Genomic DNA, 20,599 nt, shown 5'->3' with positions numbered 1-20,599 from the left:
GTAAGCCTCGTTGAACTTAATTAGGCTTACTTCTGAGGAGACATGGACGGGATTGCACTTGCAAGTGTTTCCATGCTGGAGAGTAAGTTTTAATTTCAAAATATTTGCTATTATTCCACAGATATTGATGAGTGTAAGGTCATGCCAAGTCTGTGTAGGCATGGCCAATGCATCAACACCATGGGTTCCTTCAGATGCTTTTGTAAAGTTGGCTATACCACCGACATTAGTGGTACTTCTTGTGTGGGTATGTCTTATCACACCCTTCTATTTCACCCTTCTTTTTAACTGAATTGAAACTTGACTTGTAGCCTTCCATATTTTCCCATTATATAAGTGAATAAAAATATTTTGTAATATAAAATTGCATTCAATCATTTTATTTTCAAAAAATATAAATTCCGTCCCGGGCGTACTGAGGTTCTCTATAACCAGGTTAGCACCTTTTCCTTGTTGGAAGACAATGTCACCCTCTCACCTCACCATGGGGGGGATAGGTCTCGGCCTTCTCAGGCCAGCCCTGTATTTTGGGCTGGAAGTTTTTGAGAGGTCAGATGCTGCTGAGACTATTTAGCTCTCCTTCCCATGCCCATTGCTAGGAGGTAGGAAAAGATGACTGCAGCTGTGTTTGTTCATCCCTGTGCCTGCTTCCATGCCAGGGAAGATGGAAAATACGTTAGGTGCCAGATTTAAGGGATCTTCCCTCTCCTCATCTTCCTACTGGATCCAGCAGCAATGGAGAGGGAGGGGTCATCCTAAATCCAGCAAAAAGATAACTAGGGCTATTCTATCTAGATAACATAAGGACACCATTGCTTTTGCTTATCAGCATGGTGTAGTGGCTAGAGTGCTGGACTGGGAGTCGGGAGATCCGGGTTCTAGTCCCCACTCGGCCATGGAAGCTCACTGGGTGACTTTGGGCCAGTCACATACTCTCAGCCCAACCTACCTCACAGGGTTGTTGTTGTGAGGATAAAATGGAGGAGGAGGAGGATTATGTACGCCACCTTGAGTTCCTTGGAGGAAAAAAGGCGGGATATAAATGTAATAAATAAATAAATAAATAAGCAGTGGGCAAGGTTGTACTGTCTAGAAGGACTCCTCCCCTGAGTTCCCTGCACATGCCATGGGACTGAGGAAAAGGACAGGCAGTGGCAACACAAGTAACATAAGAATAGTTAACTATGCCAAAATGTGTTGAAAGTTTCATGTGGTCATGCCAGTTTTTATCGCTTCAGGATTTTTCCTTATTATAAGTTATTACAGAAATTGTAGTTATGCTTTTTTCCAGTGCCATGTTTGTTCCTGATAAGAGAGAGAGTGGGCCTGCTCACACGATCAAATGGCGGGCTGTGGTGTGTGCCAGTGGCCATTTTGAATATTCAAGTCACAACTGCAGCTTGCTGTGTCATCCGAACCCAACAGGGGTCGGTTGTATGAGGACAACCTTCACAGAAGCCATGGCTTGTTTTAGGGTTATGTGGGAGTTGTTTAACCCTTGAACAGCTTACCCCCGCCAGGTTCAGGCAGCACAACAAGCTGCAGTTGCAGCTTAAATTTTCAAGATGGTGCCCATGGGCTCATTATGGCTTATTTAAGCCACTACAATTGTGCAAGTGCAGTCAGAGTTTCCTGTCCTTCAGATCTGGTGTGGGAAGGTGAGGAATAGAATTCACACCTGAAAGCCACATTCTCTGATTGCATGGGGGGGGGGGGGAGCACAGGATTGTGCCCATTGGCTCTATCTGAACCTTCACATATTTAGCTGAAGGTTTGAAGAGCTCTACATGTGTACAACTCCATGCATATAGACTCTAATGCAAAATCAGATAACCTGCAAGATTGGGGTCCCCAACCATGCATACAGTTGCTCCCATGTAGAGCTCCATTCATACCTTCTGCTCAGTGTGTGAGGACAGGGCCAACAGGAGCAATCCCATTCACCCTCCATGTGTTCAGTGAACATGGCTGAAAGTGTGACTAGGGCTCCTGACTTCCAACCAGGAGCAGGCTCTAATACAGATGTTAAAGACTGGCCTCTGTATTGTAAGAACAATGGGAAAGTCTCTAGAGCTGAGACACATTTGTTAAAAGCCTTTAGCATAATCTGCCCAGTAATTCTGCTACCTAACTTGGACGATATGCTGGTGGAAAAAATAAATGGAAGAAATCCCTGGAACTTTGAAATCTTGTTTATCTGAAAATTGAACCCTTGCTTAGTGCATCAGTCCATATTCTGTCCCATTCAATCAAAAGTATTGTCATTTTCTCATAAGTAAAATATTGTAATCTGCAGGCTGCAGCAGTGGGAGATGAGCTGGAGAGCACGGCCATTCCACCAGTCCTGCTGAAAGTCCACTTATTCCCCCCACCCTTTCTTTCCTATCCTTTTTTCTTTTGATGTCATATCTTTTTAGATTGTAAGCCTGCAGGCAGCGACTGTCTTATTTTTATTGACTGTATGTAAGCTGCTCTGGGAGCCTTTTTGGCTTAGGAACGGGATAAAAGTCATTTAAATAAATAAATAATATGGCTTACATTAGAGACTTTTTAAAAAGAATTCTAAAGAAAAATAATAATTCTTATCTTATCCTGAAAGATAATATGTTGTTGATTTACGGGAATGATTCACCTGTTTCAACACATCCCAATTTATCTTAACAAGATTTCCCATGTGGGGAAAATTAGCCTCCTTTTATTTCATTGTATGTTCGGTTACAATTATTTACAACATTTCTTTCAAGAAACTGAATTACTAATAGCCCATTATTATCCTAATTAGATCTTGATGAATGTGCCCAATCTCCCAAACCATGCAACTTTATCTGCAAGAATACAGAAGGAAGCTACCAGTGTTCGTGCCCACGTGGCTACATCCTTCAAGAAGATGGAAAGACCTGTAGAGGTGAGAGACTGAATATCTTGGTGGGGTTTTTTTACTCGTTAATTTATTTTTATATAATACTTGCCATTTTTGATGGAAAACTGGTATGGGGCCTCAATCCAGATTGGGAGCATGTTTCCTGCGCTGCTGTTTCACTTCAAAATAAAAGTTGCCAGCTTAAGCAAGCTGCTACTGCTTTTTTTTAAAGCATAAATAACATAATATCTAGTTTGGCCCAATAGGTTCAGCTGTACTTTGAAAGGGCTTTACATGCTTTTGCTGCAGACAGGGAAGGAAGGGACGGGGCTTTCTGCAATAGAGACTGGCTCAGTACTGCCCAGGTATATCAGGTACTGTCTAAACTAGAGCGTCTTCTTGGAAAGCTGGGCAGAGGTAGCCAGCTCTGCTCCACTTCTTAGATATAGGATTCTGCTTAGACTTTGCAGTTTTTGAGCCAAAACATGGGATAAGTATGTAAGAGAGCATTTTAGCTGTTCTGCTGAAACCAGAGGAAATTCTAATTGTCCTGACTGTTGGTGTCATCACATGGGGCTTTTATCCTGCGATTGAGCTGGTCATTCACAGAAGTTTGCAGGTCCTGTACATGATGTTGTCAACCTCCAGCACCTCTCTCATCCTTTCCAAGCAATTTTGTGGGTTAATTTGAAATGAAAATAAACTAGTAGTAAACAGATCCCTTTCCAATTTTTCCATGGAAAAAAAATGCCATAAGAAGAGCTAATCCGCAGCGCCATCTTGTGGCTGCATAAATGAAACATATAGAAACATACAGAAACATTCTCTGGGTTAAGGGAGAAAAGGGTGTGTGTGGGGGAAATGGAGTGCATCATCATCCTGCGAAGGAAATGGAGACAGAAAGTCATGGTACAGTTGCGGGATTTCTGCATCATGTGATGACACCCTCCATTATAGACAAGTTGCTTATAAATATGTTGCTTTGATTTTAAAACAAATAATCATAGCATCTTTTCACTCTTAGATCTTGATGAATGTCAAACTAAGCAGCATAACTGCCAATTCCTTTGTGTCAATACCTTGGGGGGCTTCACATGTAAATGTCCACCAGGTTTCACGCAACATCATACAGCTTGTATTGGTAAGATCAATTGAAACAATGAGTTTTCTTTCATTAAAAACAAACTACATGTAAGACAATGTTTCAACAGAAGCTATCTGATGTATATAGGATTCAACAAATCTTTTTTGTTAGATACTTAAAGTCTAAATTTTACACATTTGTCTTCATTCTCAGAAGTTCCAGAAATAAAATGCAGATAAATAAAAATGTCAGAAGAAAGCAAAGCATCTCCTCTCTAAGCATTTTCTTAGTGAACATTTTTATGCAGTTGCTGAATATTACATTGTAAATTTCTGCATAAAAACTGCATTTTTATGCAGTTGCTGAATATTACATTGTAAAAATGAAGAAAAAGGAAGAAAGCATTATTCAAATCTGACTTAAAATTCCATTTGATCAAAACCAGATTAAAGAGTATTTTTTCCACTGATATATCAAATAACTATAACTGTCTTTTACCTTTAGCATATGTATCTTGCCAATTGAAATCATGTTCCTGCGGAATGAATGTTGTGAAACGTTTTTGAACAAGAAGCCACCTTTTCACCCATTTAACTTGTATCTAGCAGTAATACTGTAGGTGCAAATAGTTTCCACAATATCTTATAATCAAAACCCCTACTCCTGCCATATTTCAGATTTATGTCAAGGTATTAAGCTATCCCAAAACATGTGTTTTTATATACAGCTATGGAAACATACAAGCATGCAAATTTCAAGGATATAATCTATCACAATATCCTTCCGTATTTTAATTAGATCTATTTTTTGCATTTGATTTATAAAAAATGAAATACCTTTTTGTAGATAACAATGAATGTGGATCACAGCCTTTGCTTTGTGGATCAAAAGGAATCTGTCAGAATACTCCTGGAAGTTTCTCCTGTGAATGTCAGAGAGGTTTCTCTCTAGACTCAACTGGATTAAACTGTGAAGGTAAAATGTGAATTTCATAGTGTATTTGCAGAAGTTGTCTGATCATAGTCTTACAGGGATATGTACATAATTAAAGGGGCATAGGAGTGTCCCTTTAGTTAAGGCAAGTAGTAAAACAAAAGGTTCCACTGTTCTAAGCTTCAAAAGTCTATTGCTTATAATGTGAAACTTGGCATCCATTATCTTTTATAGAAGAGATCTACCATTGTGCCAAATATCAGACCAATCCAATAAAATTTGCCATGGGTACACACACTTAAGAGTGCTAAAAATTGACAGATCTACCCCTTTTACTCCCATTTTTAAACATGCATATCATATATTTCTTTAACATTTTGGTGAAAACTACTGATGTCTTTTATTCAGGCTTGTGGAGGAAAGCAGCCCTACATTGGTTTGGTGAAATTCTGAGTAGCAATTCAAAAATTATTAAGGTTTTTCTGTCCCATAATAGCCTATGGTAGCAACTGCTGGCAAAGTTATATGGCACATGTTTAGTTTCATCGTAAAGCTAGAATGCTGCCAGTACTCCAGTATGGACAGACATAGAATCTATCTGTTGGATTCTATGTGTAATGCCTATTCCTTTAGTTATGGAATGCGACCTCAGGGTCAAGCTACACATTACTACATGGATTGGGACCCTACCATATGGGGAAGGGACTTTAACCCTTTACTCCCTCCCCCTGTGATCTCCAGTCCAGATTGGGCCCCTTGTGCCTGCAATTTACATTGCCAAAAAGTGATCCAGTTGTAATTAGAGATTTTGGAGGATTCCGTTTGTGGGGTGGTGTTAGACAGTTTTTTTCTGATTTGGCCCGGCAGATTTTGTTCCATTTCCCTCTGCTGGCAACAACCTGTTCTGTAGCAAGCTGAGCCAAAACATGTAATTACTGTTGTTGTTGTTTTAATGGCTGCACTTTGCTCTTTTCCCCTCCTGGGTTCCACCATTTGCACAAATTATAATTGTAATTTGCACAAATTTTTAATTTGTTATTGGATCTTGAAATGTGTGCAAATGTTGTATTTTTTAAAAAAAAAGAAATATTGCTCCCTCTTCCGCAACTGAGCACAGGTCCACCTATCCGCTATGTAGCCCTGCAGAAGCATATTCCCCTCTTGTCAAAATCCTTGTCAGTTTTATCCTCTCCACACATTACCTCATGTAGCCCCACATATTTGTAAAACAACTTGCCAACTCCCCCCTCCCCACCTTCTCTCAGGATGTGCTTCTGTGGTTACTGCAAATGGAAAATGGGAAAAGGGGTGGAGGCTGTTGTTGTTCAGTCGTTCATTCGTGTCCGACTCTTCGTGACCCCATTGACCATAGCACGCCAGGCCTTCCTGTCCTGCGCTCTCTCCTGGAATGTGCTCAAGTCCATATTCATTGCATCAGTGATGCTATCTAGCCATCTCATCATCTGCTGTCCCCATCTCCTTTTGCCTTCAATCTTTCCCAGCATCAGGGTCTTTGCCAGGGAGTTTTCTCTTCGTATTAGGTGGCCAAAATATTTCAGCTTCAGCTTCAGTATCTGTCCTTCCAATGAGCAGTCAGGGTTGATTTCCTTTAGGATGGACTGATTTGTCCTCCTTGTAGTCCAGGGGACTCGTAAGAGTCTTCTCCAGCACCACAGTTCGAAAGCAGGGTGGAGGCTACATCTGTGTTAAAAGCACTTGCTTGAGACTCAGGCAATTGTGCCATAGAAGCAGGGTACCCCCAAGTGTCAGTTCAACACTTCAAATCCTGAGAATCAGGTTGCTAAGTGAGTGATCTGGTCCCTTATTCCGAAACTGTCAGTGTCGAAGCTCGTGCAAATTACCCACTGACAGGTTGGGAAAGGGGGACCAGATCGCCTACTTGAAAACTTTGGCAAAAGAGGCTGGGGAAGGTGAGAATTTTGAATAATTTTCCCCTTGGAGAGGAGGACAAGATTTCTGCTTACCTTTTTAAGTGTAATCAGTGGCTGTGGGATCTTCATGCTATTTTTTTTTAACTTTAAAAATGCCCACTGCGCTCTTTATAGAAAGAGGGACTCTTTATAGAAAGGTTTCTCCAGCCCACCAGCTCTTCCTGAATGCCCATGTGACCTCACCGGCTCTCATAGTCATTCAGGAAGAGCTCCCGGACTGTGGAAGCCTCTCTGCAAAGCAAAAACAAATCAGGATTTTAGAGCTTTAGAAACTGTTCTAAACTGTTTCTGTTCTTGTTTGCAGCTAGGGATGGATGGATGCTCCCCATTGTCCAGGTTCTCTGGGCACCCACCCAGCTGCTACCTTTGCTGGCATGTCCCTGGACCTACTTGTATCCCCCCCTCCCCGTGCTTGTCAAGCCACCAGCACCTACCTGAAGCTTTTGCTAAGCACACGTTGTTCCTGCAGTCACCTTTTCCCCTCCCACAAAATGGTGACTCGGGAACTTCCGTAAATGTAATATTGTGCACATAGTGGCCATAAAGGTCCTGTCTGTGTAATATTATAGGCGTAAATGGGCCATTTACATCTGCAATATTGCATAGATAGGGCCTTTATCGCTACTCTGTGCGCACTTTTACATTTACAGAAGTTCTTGAGTCACTGTTTTGTGAAAAAAAAATGGCGACTCTGGGAATGACAGGAGCTTGGAAATGGCTCCAGATAGGAGCCAGTGGCTTGGTGAGTGCAAGAGGGGGGCAAGTGGGGGTAGCAGCTTGGGCACAGCCTGGAGGCATGAGCCTGGGGGAGTTTGTTGGACTCCCAGGTTCAGCCAAGTGCCTGCGCCATCCCTACTTGCAGCAGCACTGAGCTCTTTACAGAGAAGCATTCCACAAAGAGGCATTCAGCAACTCCTGCAGGTTTGCAAGCCTCACTGCAAAGAGCATTGTCCTACTGATCAGAGTTTTTCTAAAGCTCTAAAAGTCCCCTTTGTTCTTGCTTGCAGCAGCCCAGGACTCTTTCCGGAGAGGCTTCTGCAGTCCAGGAGCTCTTTCTGAATGCCTGTAGAGAGGGTGACATCCTGTGCCGCCGGGTTGGAGAAGCCTCTCTGTAAATAGTCTGATCTTCCTGCAAGTGAAGTGGGGCATTTTAAAGTAAAAAAAAGAAAAATAAAAGAAAGAAGATCCCTTGGCCACCTCCCAAACTTAAAAAGGTATATGGAAACCCTGTCCCCTTCCCCAAGGAGAAAATTCTATGAAATTCTCCCCCTCCCTGTAAAAAAAGGCAGAATGCTTCTTTCGCTGGAAGAGAAAAAAATCCTGAAAATAGGGGGCAAGATTCAGTACAGCGCTAGTTCACTAGGTTAGCGTCTCCTGGTGCCAGGATACTCAGACGTCTCATTGAGTTAAATAGAACTTACGTCCAGGTAAATGTGTCTAGGATTGCAGCCTAAGAGTTCAGAATACCCATTTTAGTTCAGTGGTGATATAGACTATAATTCATACTAGAATTAATGGTTTTGAGTGTGATAGAGATTATTGTGAGGCTTTCAAAGGATCAGGTTTTTGGGGAAAAAATCTGATTTTTTTTTTTACAAGTTGAATTGGTTAGAGCAATTAACCTAATGCCTTCAGTTTATACCACATTTAGCACATCGTTTAGCTTTTCTTCTTTTGTCCTTTATCATTTTTAAAATTTTTTTTACAGATGTGGATGAGTGTGAAGGAAACCACAGGTGTCAACATGGCTGCCAAAATATTCTTGGTGGCTACAGGTGTGGCTGCCCACAAGGATATGTTCAACATTACCAATGGAATCAATGTGTGGGTAAGAAGATTATTTTGCAAACAGACAATTCCAAAAATACAAGGTTGAAAAGAAAATTGCATTAGAATGTTGCAATTTGGAGTGTTTGAAATATTAAATCCACTGTGAAGTAACTATTCAGAACTAACTATTGCTTATTTGACCTAATCCAAAATTATTTTATATTGTTTTCCTTCATGTGTTGTTCCTGAAATGACACTTTAACTGTAAAAATGCCACTGTATGGGAATCTTGACTGGACAGTTAGAAAAGTCAACAGAACTCAGGACTGGGCTGTGCACATGAAGGAGCAGGCTTGCTCTCAAGCTGGAATCATCAGGATCTGAGGCAGGGAGCTGTTTAGTCTCTACCCAATGGCATCCCCAAGCCAAGTGCATCCCTTTAGTTTCTCCCATATAATCAAATGAGTGCCATTTGCTTTTTGGGGAAAACATAAAGTGCTTTGTTTGGGAACACTCCTGTAGTGAGAACAAAACCAATCCTCTGTCCTTGACAATAGGTGGGATGGCCTTCACCAACAGGAATTCCACAGCTGAAGAAGGGATGCAATGTATCTTTGCATGCAAGGCCATGAGAGAAGCATTGCACACACATTCCAGCTAGGGGCCCTTGCAATATACAAGTGTTCCTGTCATAACGATTGACATTCTTTATATTTTATATATAAAAAACAGTTTCTAGCACACTAGCGTCCAGTCAGTGTACCCTTCTGCTCTTTAGGGGGCAAGGAAACTCTGGGAGCCCAGCATTACCAAAAGATGCAATTCTCTGCATGTAGAGCACAAAAAATATGTATTTATTTAGAACATTATAACCCTCCCTGCTGGGGGCAGGGCGGGGGTGTGTGAGTGGATACACACACCACTCAGGGCAGTAAATAACAAAACCAATAATAAAATTAAATTAAATTCCAAAACAACAACAATATAATAAAAACAGACAGCTGTAGCAAAATGCATTACCCCTTCATCTACAGTCCTGAGAAACAACAAATAACAAACTGCTTAATTTTACTTCCCATGTTCCAGGGTCCAGTAACTACTGTAATGGCAATGGCAAACAGGTTCCAGTGCTCTCACCTGGGAGGTGGCACCGCGGCGATCAGTAGCTGCCACTAATGACTCATAGACCTGGCTAAACATAGGATTGCTAGGTTGTGGAAAGTGCTGGGTGACTGCAGCCTGCATTTTTATCAATATGCATACACATGTGCTGAGGGACAAAACAAAACAATAACTCTGCTGGGAGAGGCAAAGAAAGCACAATAGATGGGGCTTGCCTCCTCACATTACTGGGTGGGATATTTACCCCCACCATTACAATGAAGCATGTTAATCTAATATCTTGTATTTTTTTTAAGATCTTTTCTTTGCCAGTCTTGGAGAAAAAAATGACTTCAGGAGTTTTGATCATTAGATTCGGAACTGTTTTGACACATACTCTCTTGATAAATTCGGTATACTTCCAAAAATAAAATGTTGTCATTTATCCAATAGATGAAAATGAATGCTCAAATCCTAGTATTTGTGGCTCAGCTTCATGCTACAACACTCTTGGAAGCTACAAATGTGCGTGCCCCTCTGGATTTTCTTATGATCAGTTCTCAACTGCATGCCACGATGTAAACGAGTGCTCATCTACTAAGAACCCCTGCAATTATGGCTGCTCCAATACCGAAGGTGGCTATCTTTGTGGCTGCCCACCTGGATATTACAGAGTTGGGCAAGGGTGAGTATTTGACTGAGACTTTCACAGGACAGCATCTATTGCAAAACTGTAAGAAAACAACGTATTTTATTTCAAGGCTAAATACTACTGCCCTCAAGTAGCCCAAATCACTAGCGCATTAATAAAATACAAGTTTTTCACCGCTAGAACATCTTTGCTTTCCCTGATTGAATACAGGAGAATGGTTCATTTCCCAACTATTCTCCTGAGCTTCAGAGGACATTTCTCACCTTGCAATGGTGCCTCCTCCTGGAGCAACTAGGCAGTGTCCAATTCCAATTTTGCCTCTCCTTGGGAAGGAAGCATCCTGTAAGCAAGTTTAAAGTGAGACAAAAAAAATCCTAACTTCACTTATATTTTATTTATTTATTTATTTCTACGCCGCCCAATAGCCGAAGCTCTCTTGATATATATGATCAAGGCTGAGCTGGTGGTGACTGACCAGCAAAGGAATCTTGGTGTTGTGGTGGATAGTTTGATGAAAACATCAGCCCAATTCCATGTTGGAAATCATTAGGAAAGGAATTGAAAATAAAACTGCCAGTATCATAATGCCTTTGCACAAATCTATGGTGCAGCCACACTTGGAATTTTGGAATTCTGTACACAGTTCCAGTCACCATACCACAAAACACATATTATAGAGTTAAAGAAGGTCCAAAACAGGGAACCAAAAACAATCAGTGGGCTGGAGCAACTCCCCTATGAGGAGTTACAGCATCTGGGGCTTTCATTTTACGAAAAAGAGTGAGTAAGGGGAGATACGATAGAGGTGTATAAAATTATGCATTGTGTGGAGAAAGTGGATAAGTTTTTCTTCCTCTCTCATAAGACTAGAACCTGGGGTCATCCAATGAAGCTGGATTCCGGTCAGATAAAAGGAAGTACTTCTTCACACAGCACGTAATTAAAGTATGGAAATTGCTACCACAAGATGTAGCGTTGGCTGTCAAGTTGGCCTTCGGTTTGATACACCACAGCTTTTCTTACGTTCTCATGAAGTTGAAATGTTACAAGAAGGCACTTATTTTCAGCTATTAACATTACTATATTTATTCGACAGTCACTGTGTCTCAGGTATGGGATTTAATAAAGGCCAGTACCTGCCACTAGATGAAGATGAAGAGAATGCTTTGTCTCCTGAAGCGTGTTATGAGTGTAAAATTAATGGCTACAAAAAAGAAAACAGGAGGAAAAGAAGCCTTAATCAAACTGAGCCAGCGGAGGTAAGCTAATGCTATACAATAGGTTTACGTTTTCTGTTCCCAAACCAAGTTCAAGAGTTTTTACCAATTGGGGCTGCTAGCCTTTGCCTTCTGTGCCCCAGCAACACCTTGTGGGGGGCTTGTGGAAGGGAACTGTCATTATAGTCAATATCACTACGTTCAGCATCAAAGAGTGTATTGTTTCTTACATTTGCTTTTATGCCATGTGCTGTCCCTGTTTCTAAGAGGTTTTTGTTCTGATACTTGTGGTGTTTAATAACAAGTAGAATAAAAATACTGGATTGAAAATTTTAATGCATCAGAAGACACACACGAGCAATCATCACAGGAAAACTTCTAATGGAAAAACTACTAATGGGAAATATTAAAGGATTCTGGGAAACTCTGTCAAATTGATCAGGCTAGGGCTATTTCATTAAACCAAACGGAAATATATCCATTATTTTGTTCTTGTCCAGGTTGTTCCACCAGCATGGTTGACTTGACAGTTGTCTAATTTCATTGTATTTTCCATAACAGTAATATCTTCTGCTGGAAATAAAGTTTTCTATAATTTTGACGGGAGGTGGAAGGGGAAAGTTGGTATATAAAAATATTTTTTATATTTTATCACCATCATCATCATCATCATCATGTTAAACAGTCAAATCAGCGGTGGAAAGTTGATCGTTATGGAATAAGCCTACGGTGTTGATGTGCTTGGAAATGTTGCTCAACATTTCCTAGGTCCTGCAAAGCACTATAATTTTCCTTTATTCAAACAAATACCCACATTCAAACAGTGGAGCTGAGTTCAGAGGCTAGTATTCATATTTGTGCCCGTAAAACTCATCCCTAGTTGTACTTGGGTTCAGGGGAAGAATTTGGGGAGGGTGGTAGAAGCCCATTTGTATTCTGCCAGCCTCTTGAAATGTAGCTTCCAGATATAGGCTGGTGCTACCTCTGCCGTGCACAGTACCAGACAGGTAGTAGGAGGCAGCAACAATTGTAAATCAGATTAATTAATAGTCCAGGGCTGTAAGGATTGTATAAACAGAGATTACAGGGTTTGCCTATGCTTTTTTGTCCTCAACTTTCATTTCTGGTTTAATAGGTCAGTTTGGAAAGTTTAGACATAGACCTCCCATTGAAGATGAGGTTCAGCATGTCCGGGCTTGGCGATAAGGAACACATCTTAGACCTCATGCCCGCAATACAGCCCCTCACAAACCATATCCGCTATGTCATCTCCTTTGGTAATCACAATAGCATCTTCCGGATACACCAGAAAAATGGGCTCAGTTATCTTCAGGTTGTTAAAAAAAGAGCAATTGCTGGCCCTTACACACTGGAAATTGTTAGCATTCCTCTCTACAAAAAGAATGAGCTAAAGAAACTGGAAGAAAGCAATGAGGACAACTACCTCCTAGGGGAGCTTGGAGAAGCTCTTAAAATGAGGCTCTGGATTGAACTCTACTAAAACCTCCACTACTTAGTCCCACTTCATGATTGACTCACTTCCATTCATGTACTTATACACTCAATCATACTTTGCTTTTCCGAAGCTTTAACGGAGTCAATGACTTAGTTTTTCAAAAGACCCCAAAACTACAAAGGATAGAGACCTCTGTATCCTTCCATCCTGTCCAAGACTGCAGCATGGCCCTTTGACCATGGCCAAAGCTTTGACTACAATGCCAATCATGGTTACTGTATCGTCTATATAACCTCAGTTTAACGTATACTTTTAAAAAACCTGGTGCTCAAGAGGTCGGCATATGGCACAAAATGTGAGCTACTTTTTCCTGTTAGCAGTCTAGCATGTTGGGTATTTTGCTATGGTTCCTAAATTAAAAAATAGAGATTTTATTTATTTTTAATGCAGTAATATATGGAGAAATTAACAATCTATGTTAACAAAAGAAGGGAAACACTTGTTTTTCTTTGAGATTTTATGAATTTGAACTATTACAGGTAAGAGGTTCTTTCTTTTTTTGAAAAAAGAAGAGAAACCGATAGATTCCCCCCAAAAGTTTCCTCTCACTATTGTGCCAGTCGTCCATATAGCTTAAAAACAGTATTTCAAAATATCACATAGCCAAATGGGCACTGTAGTACACTTCCAGAGGGCCAAAAAAATCCTTTTCCAAGCAGGGTATTAAGTCATGCCTTTTCATAAATAACCATGATCAGAATTTCAAGAACTATAAGCCTCAGCACTAAAGCTCACTTCACAGCCATAAGGACTAGTTTTCATATCAGAGATGATTAATAATGGAAGATGACGCACAACCACTGTAGCAAAATACCTGGACTGCTTGTGGTACCAATAGCATTGCAGGCCAAACCGTACTGTATTTCCTTCGGATAACCTCAATATGTCACACAACACCTCATTCACCACAAACTAAAGGTGCTCTACATACTTGCATTACTGTAGGCAGCTGAATACATACCTTATATTCTTAGAAGGCAACACCCGATGTCTCATTCTGTTTGGTGCTGGCTTGGATTAATGCTGAAATGAATATGCCTGAGCTATTTCAGGACTGCCATATGTGCACACTATTCATGCTGCACAGAAAAAAGATGCATATTTGAAAACAATTAAGATTTTTCATTAATACTGTAGTTATACACAATATGCCTCATTTTATCATAGCCTATTTTGTAAGAATTACTTTTGTACAATGAGTTGGCATTTAGTTTACTTTAGTATTTTAAAAAATGTTGTGCCATTTTGTTTTATTAAGTGTATGTTGCCGTGGTGCTATTATTGACAGCTGGTACCTGTATCAAATAATGTAAAAGAACTTTACATGTGAACCAACCCAAAGCACTTCCCAAATCTGTTCCCCTACCCCCCATACATTTACCTGTGCTGACCAAAGATTAGCAACAAGTTACACTCACTGTTTGGATTCATATTTTGTATTTTCTTTGTGAAAAGAAGAAAACAGTGTAAATTACAATTTTGTTTTTGAGAAAAAGCGGTATTGTTCCGTAGGCCTTTGTACTAATACAGCACCATTTTTCCTGCAATAAAACTTATTTTCTGGTAGCTGTCTTACTTTGTTCAGACATTCGAGAAAAATGCCACTTGGCTGGAGGGAAAGAATGAAAGTAGTCAGATCTCTTTCCCCATCACCCAAGGTACTCCTGACCTAACTGAGGGTATTCTTTTTAGGAAGGTGCTACTATGTGCCTTTTGGGTTTTGGTTTTGGTTTTTAATTTGAATCTATATTTATTTGATTTTTTATAAGTGAAATAAACAATACCAACAACATAGTCAAAATCTACAGTTTCCAACATCACAATATTCTGGGGAAGAAAAAAAATGAGGAAAGCAAAAGAAAGAGAGAAAAAAAGGAAGACCCCCCCCCAAAAAAGGCTTATATCTAAGCTTCAACGAAAGCAAACCAAATATCCAAATATAAGTCCAATTGCAAATTATACCTACACAGCACTCTTGCAAACATTGCAGGTATTATTAAATCTTCAATCCGCTGCTCCATAAACTGTGAGCCTTGTCTTTCAATGTTATAACCTCAGTCTTATAGCAAATAAATGAGAGCAAACCATCCATTTTCATTAACCATATATTACCATTCCCTTGACACATATTAGTAAACATTAAAAGTTTAACCAACAAGAAATAATCATAATCCCATAATAATGATAGTAATACTAATATTAATGCTAATTTAAAAAAGAATTTTTTTAAAGATTAAAAGTAAAAAGTAAAAAAATAAAAACAAACCATGTATTTATTTTAAGTAATATCATATCTAAAAATATATATGTGTATCTCACATACACACATGCGATATAACACACAAAGGAGAAAGAAAACAAAAATATGCAAACATTTAATCTGGCAAACTTCCCAGGCATCCTATCAGCTAAACCCCAAACAAAACTTCAGAGGAACAGTGAAAATGGCTAAATTCCAACTCAGGAGGCTGAGAAAGTTGGCTCCCTTGTTTTAATGTTAACACCAATGAGAAATGATTCAGCCGCGTCAGGATTTAAAAACTTTTTCATCTGGCCTTCAAAAAGAATGCAAAATGTAGCAGGATACAGAAGTTCTTTCTGAAGCAGTCACACTTGTACAAATGCAGCATGAAGGGAAAGATTAGCAAGCTTCTCTTTGTTTGAATAAAAAGCACACTCTGCACATGCTCAGGGAATGGACAAAATGAGGAATAAACTTACCAGGGAATATGAAGAGCTGTATTCTTCTGTTATGTGTGTGTATGTGTGTGGGGGAGATTCTCTCTCAATCCAGCTGTTTCCCTGGTAAGTTTATTACTTTCCAATATACTGTCTCTTTTTCATGAGTTTCATAACAGAAGTGTGGTGTAGTGGTGAGAGGCCAGCCCAAAGTCACCCAGTGAGATAACTAACAGGAGGTTTGGTAATGAGCTGGATGTGGAAATACAAAGCTGAGCTGGGGGCAAGTGGGGTGCTGACATGTGTAGGAGTAAGTCGCATTGAACTCAATAAGACTTACTTCTGAGTAGACATGCACAGAATTGGTTCTCCTCTCCATTTTAGCCTCACAACATCAACAACAACGCTGGATGTGGAAATATAAAGCTTAGCAGGGAGAATAATACCTCGTGCAGGGCTCCAGACCTGCATGGTCATTTTAAAAGGTTTTTTCTTTCTTTAAAACAGCGTTGCTTTAAACAAAGAGTGCATTACTCAGGCACACCTAGGACAGCCTTGTTTTGGGAATCTCCTAGGAGGAGGAAGTGTTTTGGCTGAAAGTAAATGGAGACGGAGAGTTTCAATTTAAAAAGAACACCCACAAACAAGGCAGTGAGCACAATTCATTTAAAAAAAAAACTTGTGTATTTATTATCGGAACATACTACACTGCGTTTTCATTTATGAAAATTCTGCAACTCTTTGCAGACGACGAAAAAAAAGTTGCATGACTGCTGGCTCCACAGGACCTCATGGTGCCGTTCCTCAGAGGATTCCGTGGCATGGACTGAAGGGAATTCAATCCCATTTCAGTCCATGGCGGAATTCTCTGACATCCCTAGTATAATCAGGGAAGAGCATAATCTTGTCATTTGCTGGTCCCCACCTTAGCTCACCTCATTCTCTTGCCAGACGCAGAAGATAATTTTTTGTAGAAACTCGTGAAAACTGAACAACAACAGTCCCAGAAGTCCCTTTAGTGCCACGTATTGAGCCAGGAACATGATATGCATGCTCAACATCCAGTAGAAAATCAGATGGCAAAACCAATAACTCATGCAAAAGTTTATCCATAAATTCAGCCAAACTTACATCAGCAGCCAAGACTTTAATACCAAGAATACGAAGGTTCACTCTGTGTGTAAAAGCCTCCAATTGGGAAATTCAAGCAGACAAAGTATTGTGAGATGCTTGCACAGCAGTTTCCTGAGCAATAACTCAATCTTTGAGCACATTAACCTTTGTTTCCATTTTTTGAAGAGAGATATTAATTAAATCCACAGCCCTTTGGAGGGCAGTGATTGAGTCCTGGATTGTTTCAAGCTTCTTTGACTGCACTGATAGCTGAAAAGACTAATAGTTTTTATCAAAGCAATAAAATAATAAAAAATAGTTTTTATCAAAGCAAGCAACTCCTCTTCACCTCTGGCATTTCTAGAAACCTTTGCCGGGAGAGCAATTGGGGGGGTAGGTGGCATTCCCAGACCTTTTGTTTTTCCCTTTGATACTGCCATCCTCCACTTCCAGAAGCCCAACAAGCAAGTATAATTGCAAAAACAGAAAAAACAAACGTGTAGTTAGATTTAAGTGCCAGTCCTCAGATATGGCTGGTAGTTTAAATTCACAAATATTTTTTGGAACTTGTCAGTCTTGTAGTCTCCTAATTGCTTAGGAGTTTCAAACAGCTTTCAGTAGATGATACTCCGGCCACTGACCTTAGATTGCAGCCCTTCTGCTGCAGCACAAAAGCAGCTGTTCTTCCAAGATTTCAACCGATTGGTACTGTAAGATTCCCCTTTTAATTCCAGGGGAATTTAAAAAGGTTGTCAACCTTTTCATAGCTGTTTGAGATAAGCAACCTGCGGAGCTACCCAGATGACATGGCTCAGACTGGAATTCACTACGTGCCTTTTGAATGCTGCACTGGAAGAGTTACATTTCTCCCTGGTAGGAGCATGCACTATTACATGGAAAGTAGTGTTCCCCCCACAGCCAGCATGAGGCAGACTATCAAACAATGATGGGCGTGCTTGAGAACAACCAAGTATGTTCTCCTGCTTATAGTCCAGTCCTTTTTCTGCCCTCACCAACAGGAGGCTCTGGCAGAGCAGAAACAGAGATACTTTAATTCTTTCACAAAACTGTTCCTAGGCTTCTTCTCTTCATAAATTAGACTCAAGACTAGGTAGTTCGGAAAATTTTCTTCAGTTTGCATTCTGATATGAACGTACTAAATTATCAATATGCTAATCAGAATGCAGTTAACCCTTGGTATTCGCACTTCTTAGATTTTTCTAGTAAATTACAACCAGAGAACACATATGTTCTGTTCCCTTCCACCAATTTACCCGTTGAGTAAATACCCAGTATTTAGGAGCATATTACCTCTGAGTACATTTTTAGGCATGTTTTAGTTTCAGGGATGAGCCCACACTCCTTTCCTTCATGCAACATATACACTCCTGGTTTCCTTCCCTTATCATGTTCCAGCACTATGGAAGAATGCACTGTTTCATGTTTGATCTGAATTTTGATGTAATTTATCATTAAGGGGACTGAATGAAGCACTTCCTATGCCCAAATTCTTCTAGCACCCCATTTCCTACCCTTGCGAACTTCCATGGCACTTCCTGCTGGCTTTCATTGATTCTCTGTGACCTGGGAGATAACCAAGAGAAGGAAGAGGGTGAAAGGGTAGGAACATTATATTTGCATTTAACACTGAGACTTCGGGGAGGAAAATCAGGGGGAAATCAGCAAATGCTTTCAAAACATTTGGCAGTTTGGGGTGGTTGTTTTGCTTGGCTTGCCTCAGATCACATAATGACAGCATCAGCAGAAGCAAAGGGTGTCAAGAGTGCAAGGAGAATATATATAAATATATATATATATATACACACACACACACACACACACATGCACAACTTCGCTGGGTTGTTTGTGATGCCTATCCTGGGCTTCAGCTACCATAGGCAAGTATAGGGAGCAGAGAAAAAGAAAAATGGAGGCATTACAAAATGGAAAGTGTGGAGGGGCAATGGGGACATGTACAACCAGCCCGCCCCCCCCCCCAATGTTAACCAGGCCGTTCTGAAGAGAGACTCGCCGCAGTCAGCTGAACGTGATTATTTATTTATTTATTTATTTCTATACCGCCCAATAGCCGAAGCTCTCTGGGCGGTTCACAAAAACTAAAACCAAACAACACACAATAAAACAATTTAAAATATATAGAACATTAAAACCACAATATAACAATACAACCACAATAAAACCTAGCAGCAGTGCAGGAGTTTAAAATACAGATTTAAAACAGCAAAGATAAAAATTTAGAAAGCTAAAATGCTAAAATGCCTGGGAAAATAAAAAGGTCTTCACCTGGCGCCAAAAGGAGTACAATGTAGGCGCCAGGCGAACCTCACTAGGGAGCTCATTCCAGAGCCGGGGTGCCACAACAGAAAAAGCCCTCCTTCTAATAGCCACCCGCCTCACTTTCTTTGGCAGGGGCTCACGGAGAAGGGCCGCTGAGGATGATCTTAAGGTCCGGGCAGGCACATATGGGAGGAGGCGATCCTTCAGGTAACCTGGCCCCAAGCCGTTAAGGGCTTTAAATGTTAACACCAGCACTTTGAATCGGGCCCGGAAATGGACTGGCAGCCAGTGCAGCTGGAAAAGTACTGCCGTAATATGAGCTCGCAGGCCAGTCCCTGTTAACAATCTTGCTGCCCTATTTTGGACCAGCTGAAGTTTCCGGACCGTTTTCAAAGGCAGCCCCACGTATAACGCATTGCAGTAATCCAGACGAGAAGTTATCAGAGCATGGATAACTGTAGCTAGGCTATCTCTGTCCAGATAAGGGCGTAGTTGGTATACCAGCCTAAGCTGATAAAAAGTGCTCCGTGCCACTGAGTTCACCTGTGCCTCAAGTGACAGTTCTGGATCCAAGAACACCCCCAAACTACGAACCTGATCCTTTAGGGGGAGTGCAACCCCCTCCAGAACAGGTTGAATATCACCTAGCCGGGCAGACGAACCACCCACTAACAGTACCTCCGTCTTGTCTGGATTGAGTTTCAGTTTATTAGCCCTCATCCAGTCCATTACCGTGCCCAGGCACTGGTTCAGAACAGCCACTGCCTCACCTGGTTTTGATGAGAAAGAGAGGTAGAGCTCTTACTGTTCTCTGCAATCAGATTACTGTTCTCTGCAATCAGGAGCCCTGCCTAACTGGGTTCCCGGTCACAGGGAAGACCGTAGCCCCATTCAGCTTGAATGCAGCTGGCAACAGCCTCTCTTCAGATCTTACCAGTCAACGCTATGTGCACATTTTTCATGCATTTGTTTATTCTGCAAATTGCATTCCAAGCTCAGAAGTGTATGGAACTTGCATTCAAGTGCGAACTGGGTAATTTCTGGTCAAAAACAAACTAATACCTCCCTAGTCAACATGGGGAGGTTGGGGGTGGAGGGGGCAGGATGGGGCTCACACCACACTTTCATTTTCTTAATGCCTGCATCGGGCTACAGTTTCTTCCTGATGGGACTGTACCATTTCCCTCAGTATTGGGCTGTGAAAGCATGACTGTCCTGGCTACAATGGGACAGTGGGAGAGTATAAGAAGAGACTATATTAAAAAAAAAAAATAATAATAATCTAAGTAAGGTACTCAATGAATGTGAAGGAAATAATTTGAAAACACACTGTGAAACATAGCTTCTGAAATCACCACCATCCAATGCTGAATAATCTACAGAGGAAGATGGAAATGTTATATATTTTGTTCTGAGTCTTGTCG

The 20,599-nt window shown here is 40.7% G+C and overlaps 1 protein-coding gene across 1 annotated transcript in view; it reads left to right on the top strand.

Annotated features, from left to right (window-relative positions):
* Positions 1 to 14,650, top strand: part of FBN2 (fibrillin 2) — a 262,921-nt gene extending 248,271 nt beyond the window's left edge. Inside the window, exons 58-65 of the mRNA XM_084832107.1 lie at positions 122 to 247; positions 2,783 to 2,905; positions 3,885 to 4,001; positions 4,791 to 4,919; positions 8,538 to 8,657; positions 10,154 to 10,385; positions 11,449 to 11,611; positions 12,705 to 14,650. Coding sequence (XP_084688233.1) covers positions 122 to 247; positions 2,783 to 2,905; positions 3,885 to 4,001; positions 4,791 to 4,919; positions 8,538 to 8,657; positions 10,154 to 10,385; positions 11,449 to 11,611; positions 12,705 to 13,070 — 1,376 coding nt within the window. The 3' untranslated portion in view covers positions 13,071 to 14,650. The remainder of the gene's footprint in view (positions 1 to 121; positions 248 to 2,782; positions 2,906 to 3,884; positions 4,002 to 4,790; positions 4,920 to 8,537; positions 8,658 to 10,153; positions 10,386 to 11,448; positions 11,612 to 12,704) is intronic.
* Positions 14,651 to 20,599: the final 5,949 nt, after the last annotated feature.

The sequence above is a fragment of the Heloderma suspectum genome, chromosome 2 (genome assembly GCF_057233095.1).
Source record: "Heloderma suspectum isolate Gila_16-S chromosome 2, 16-S_ref, whole genome shotgun sequence".
NCBI classification, from domain to species: Eukaryota; Metazoa; Chordata; class Lepidosauria; order Squamata; family Helodermatidae; genus Heloderma; species Heloderma suspectum.
Note: the sequence above shows the minus strand (reverse complement) of the source record. Positions and strands in the feature narration are given on the sequence as shown.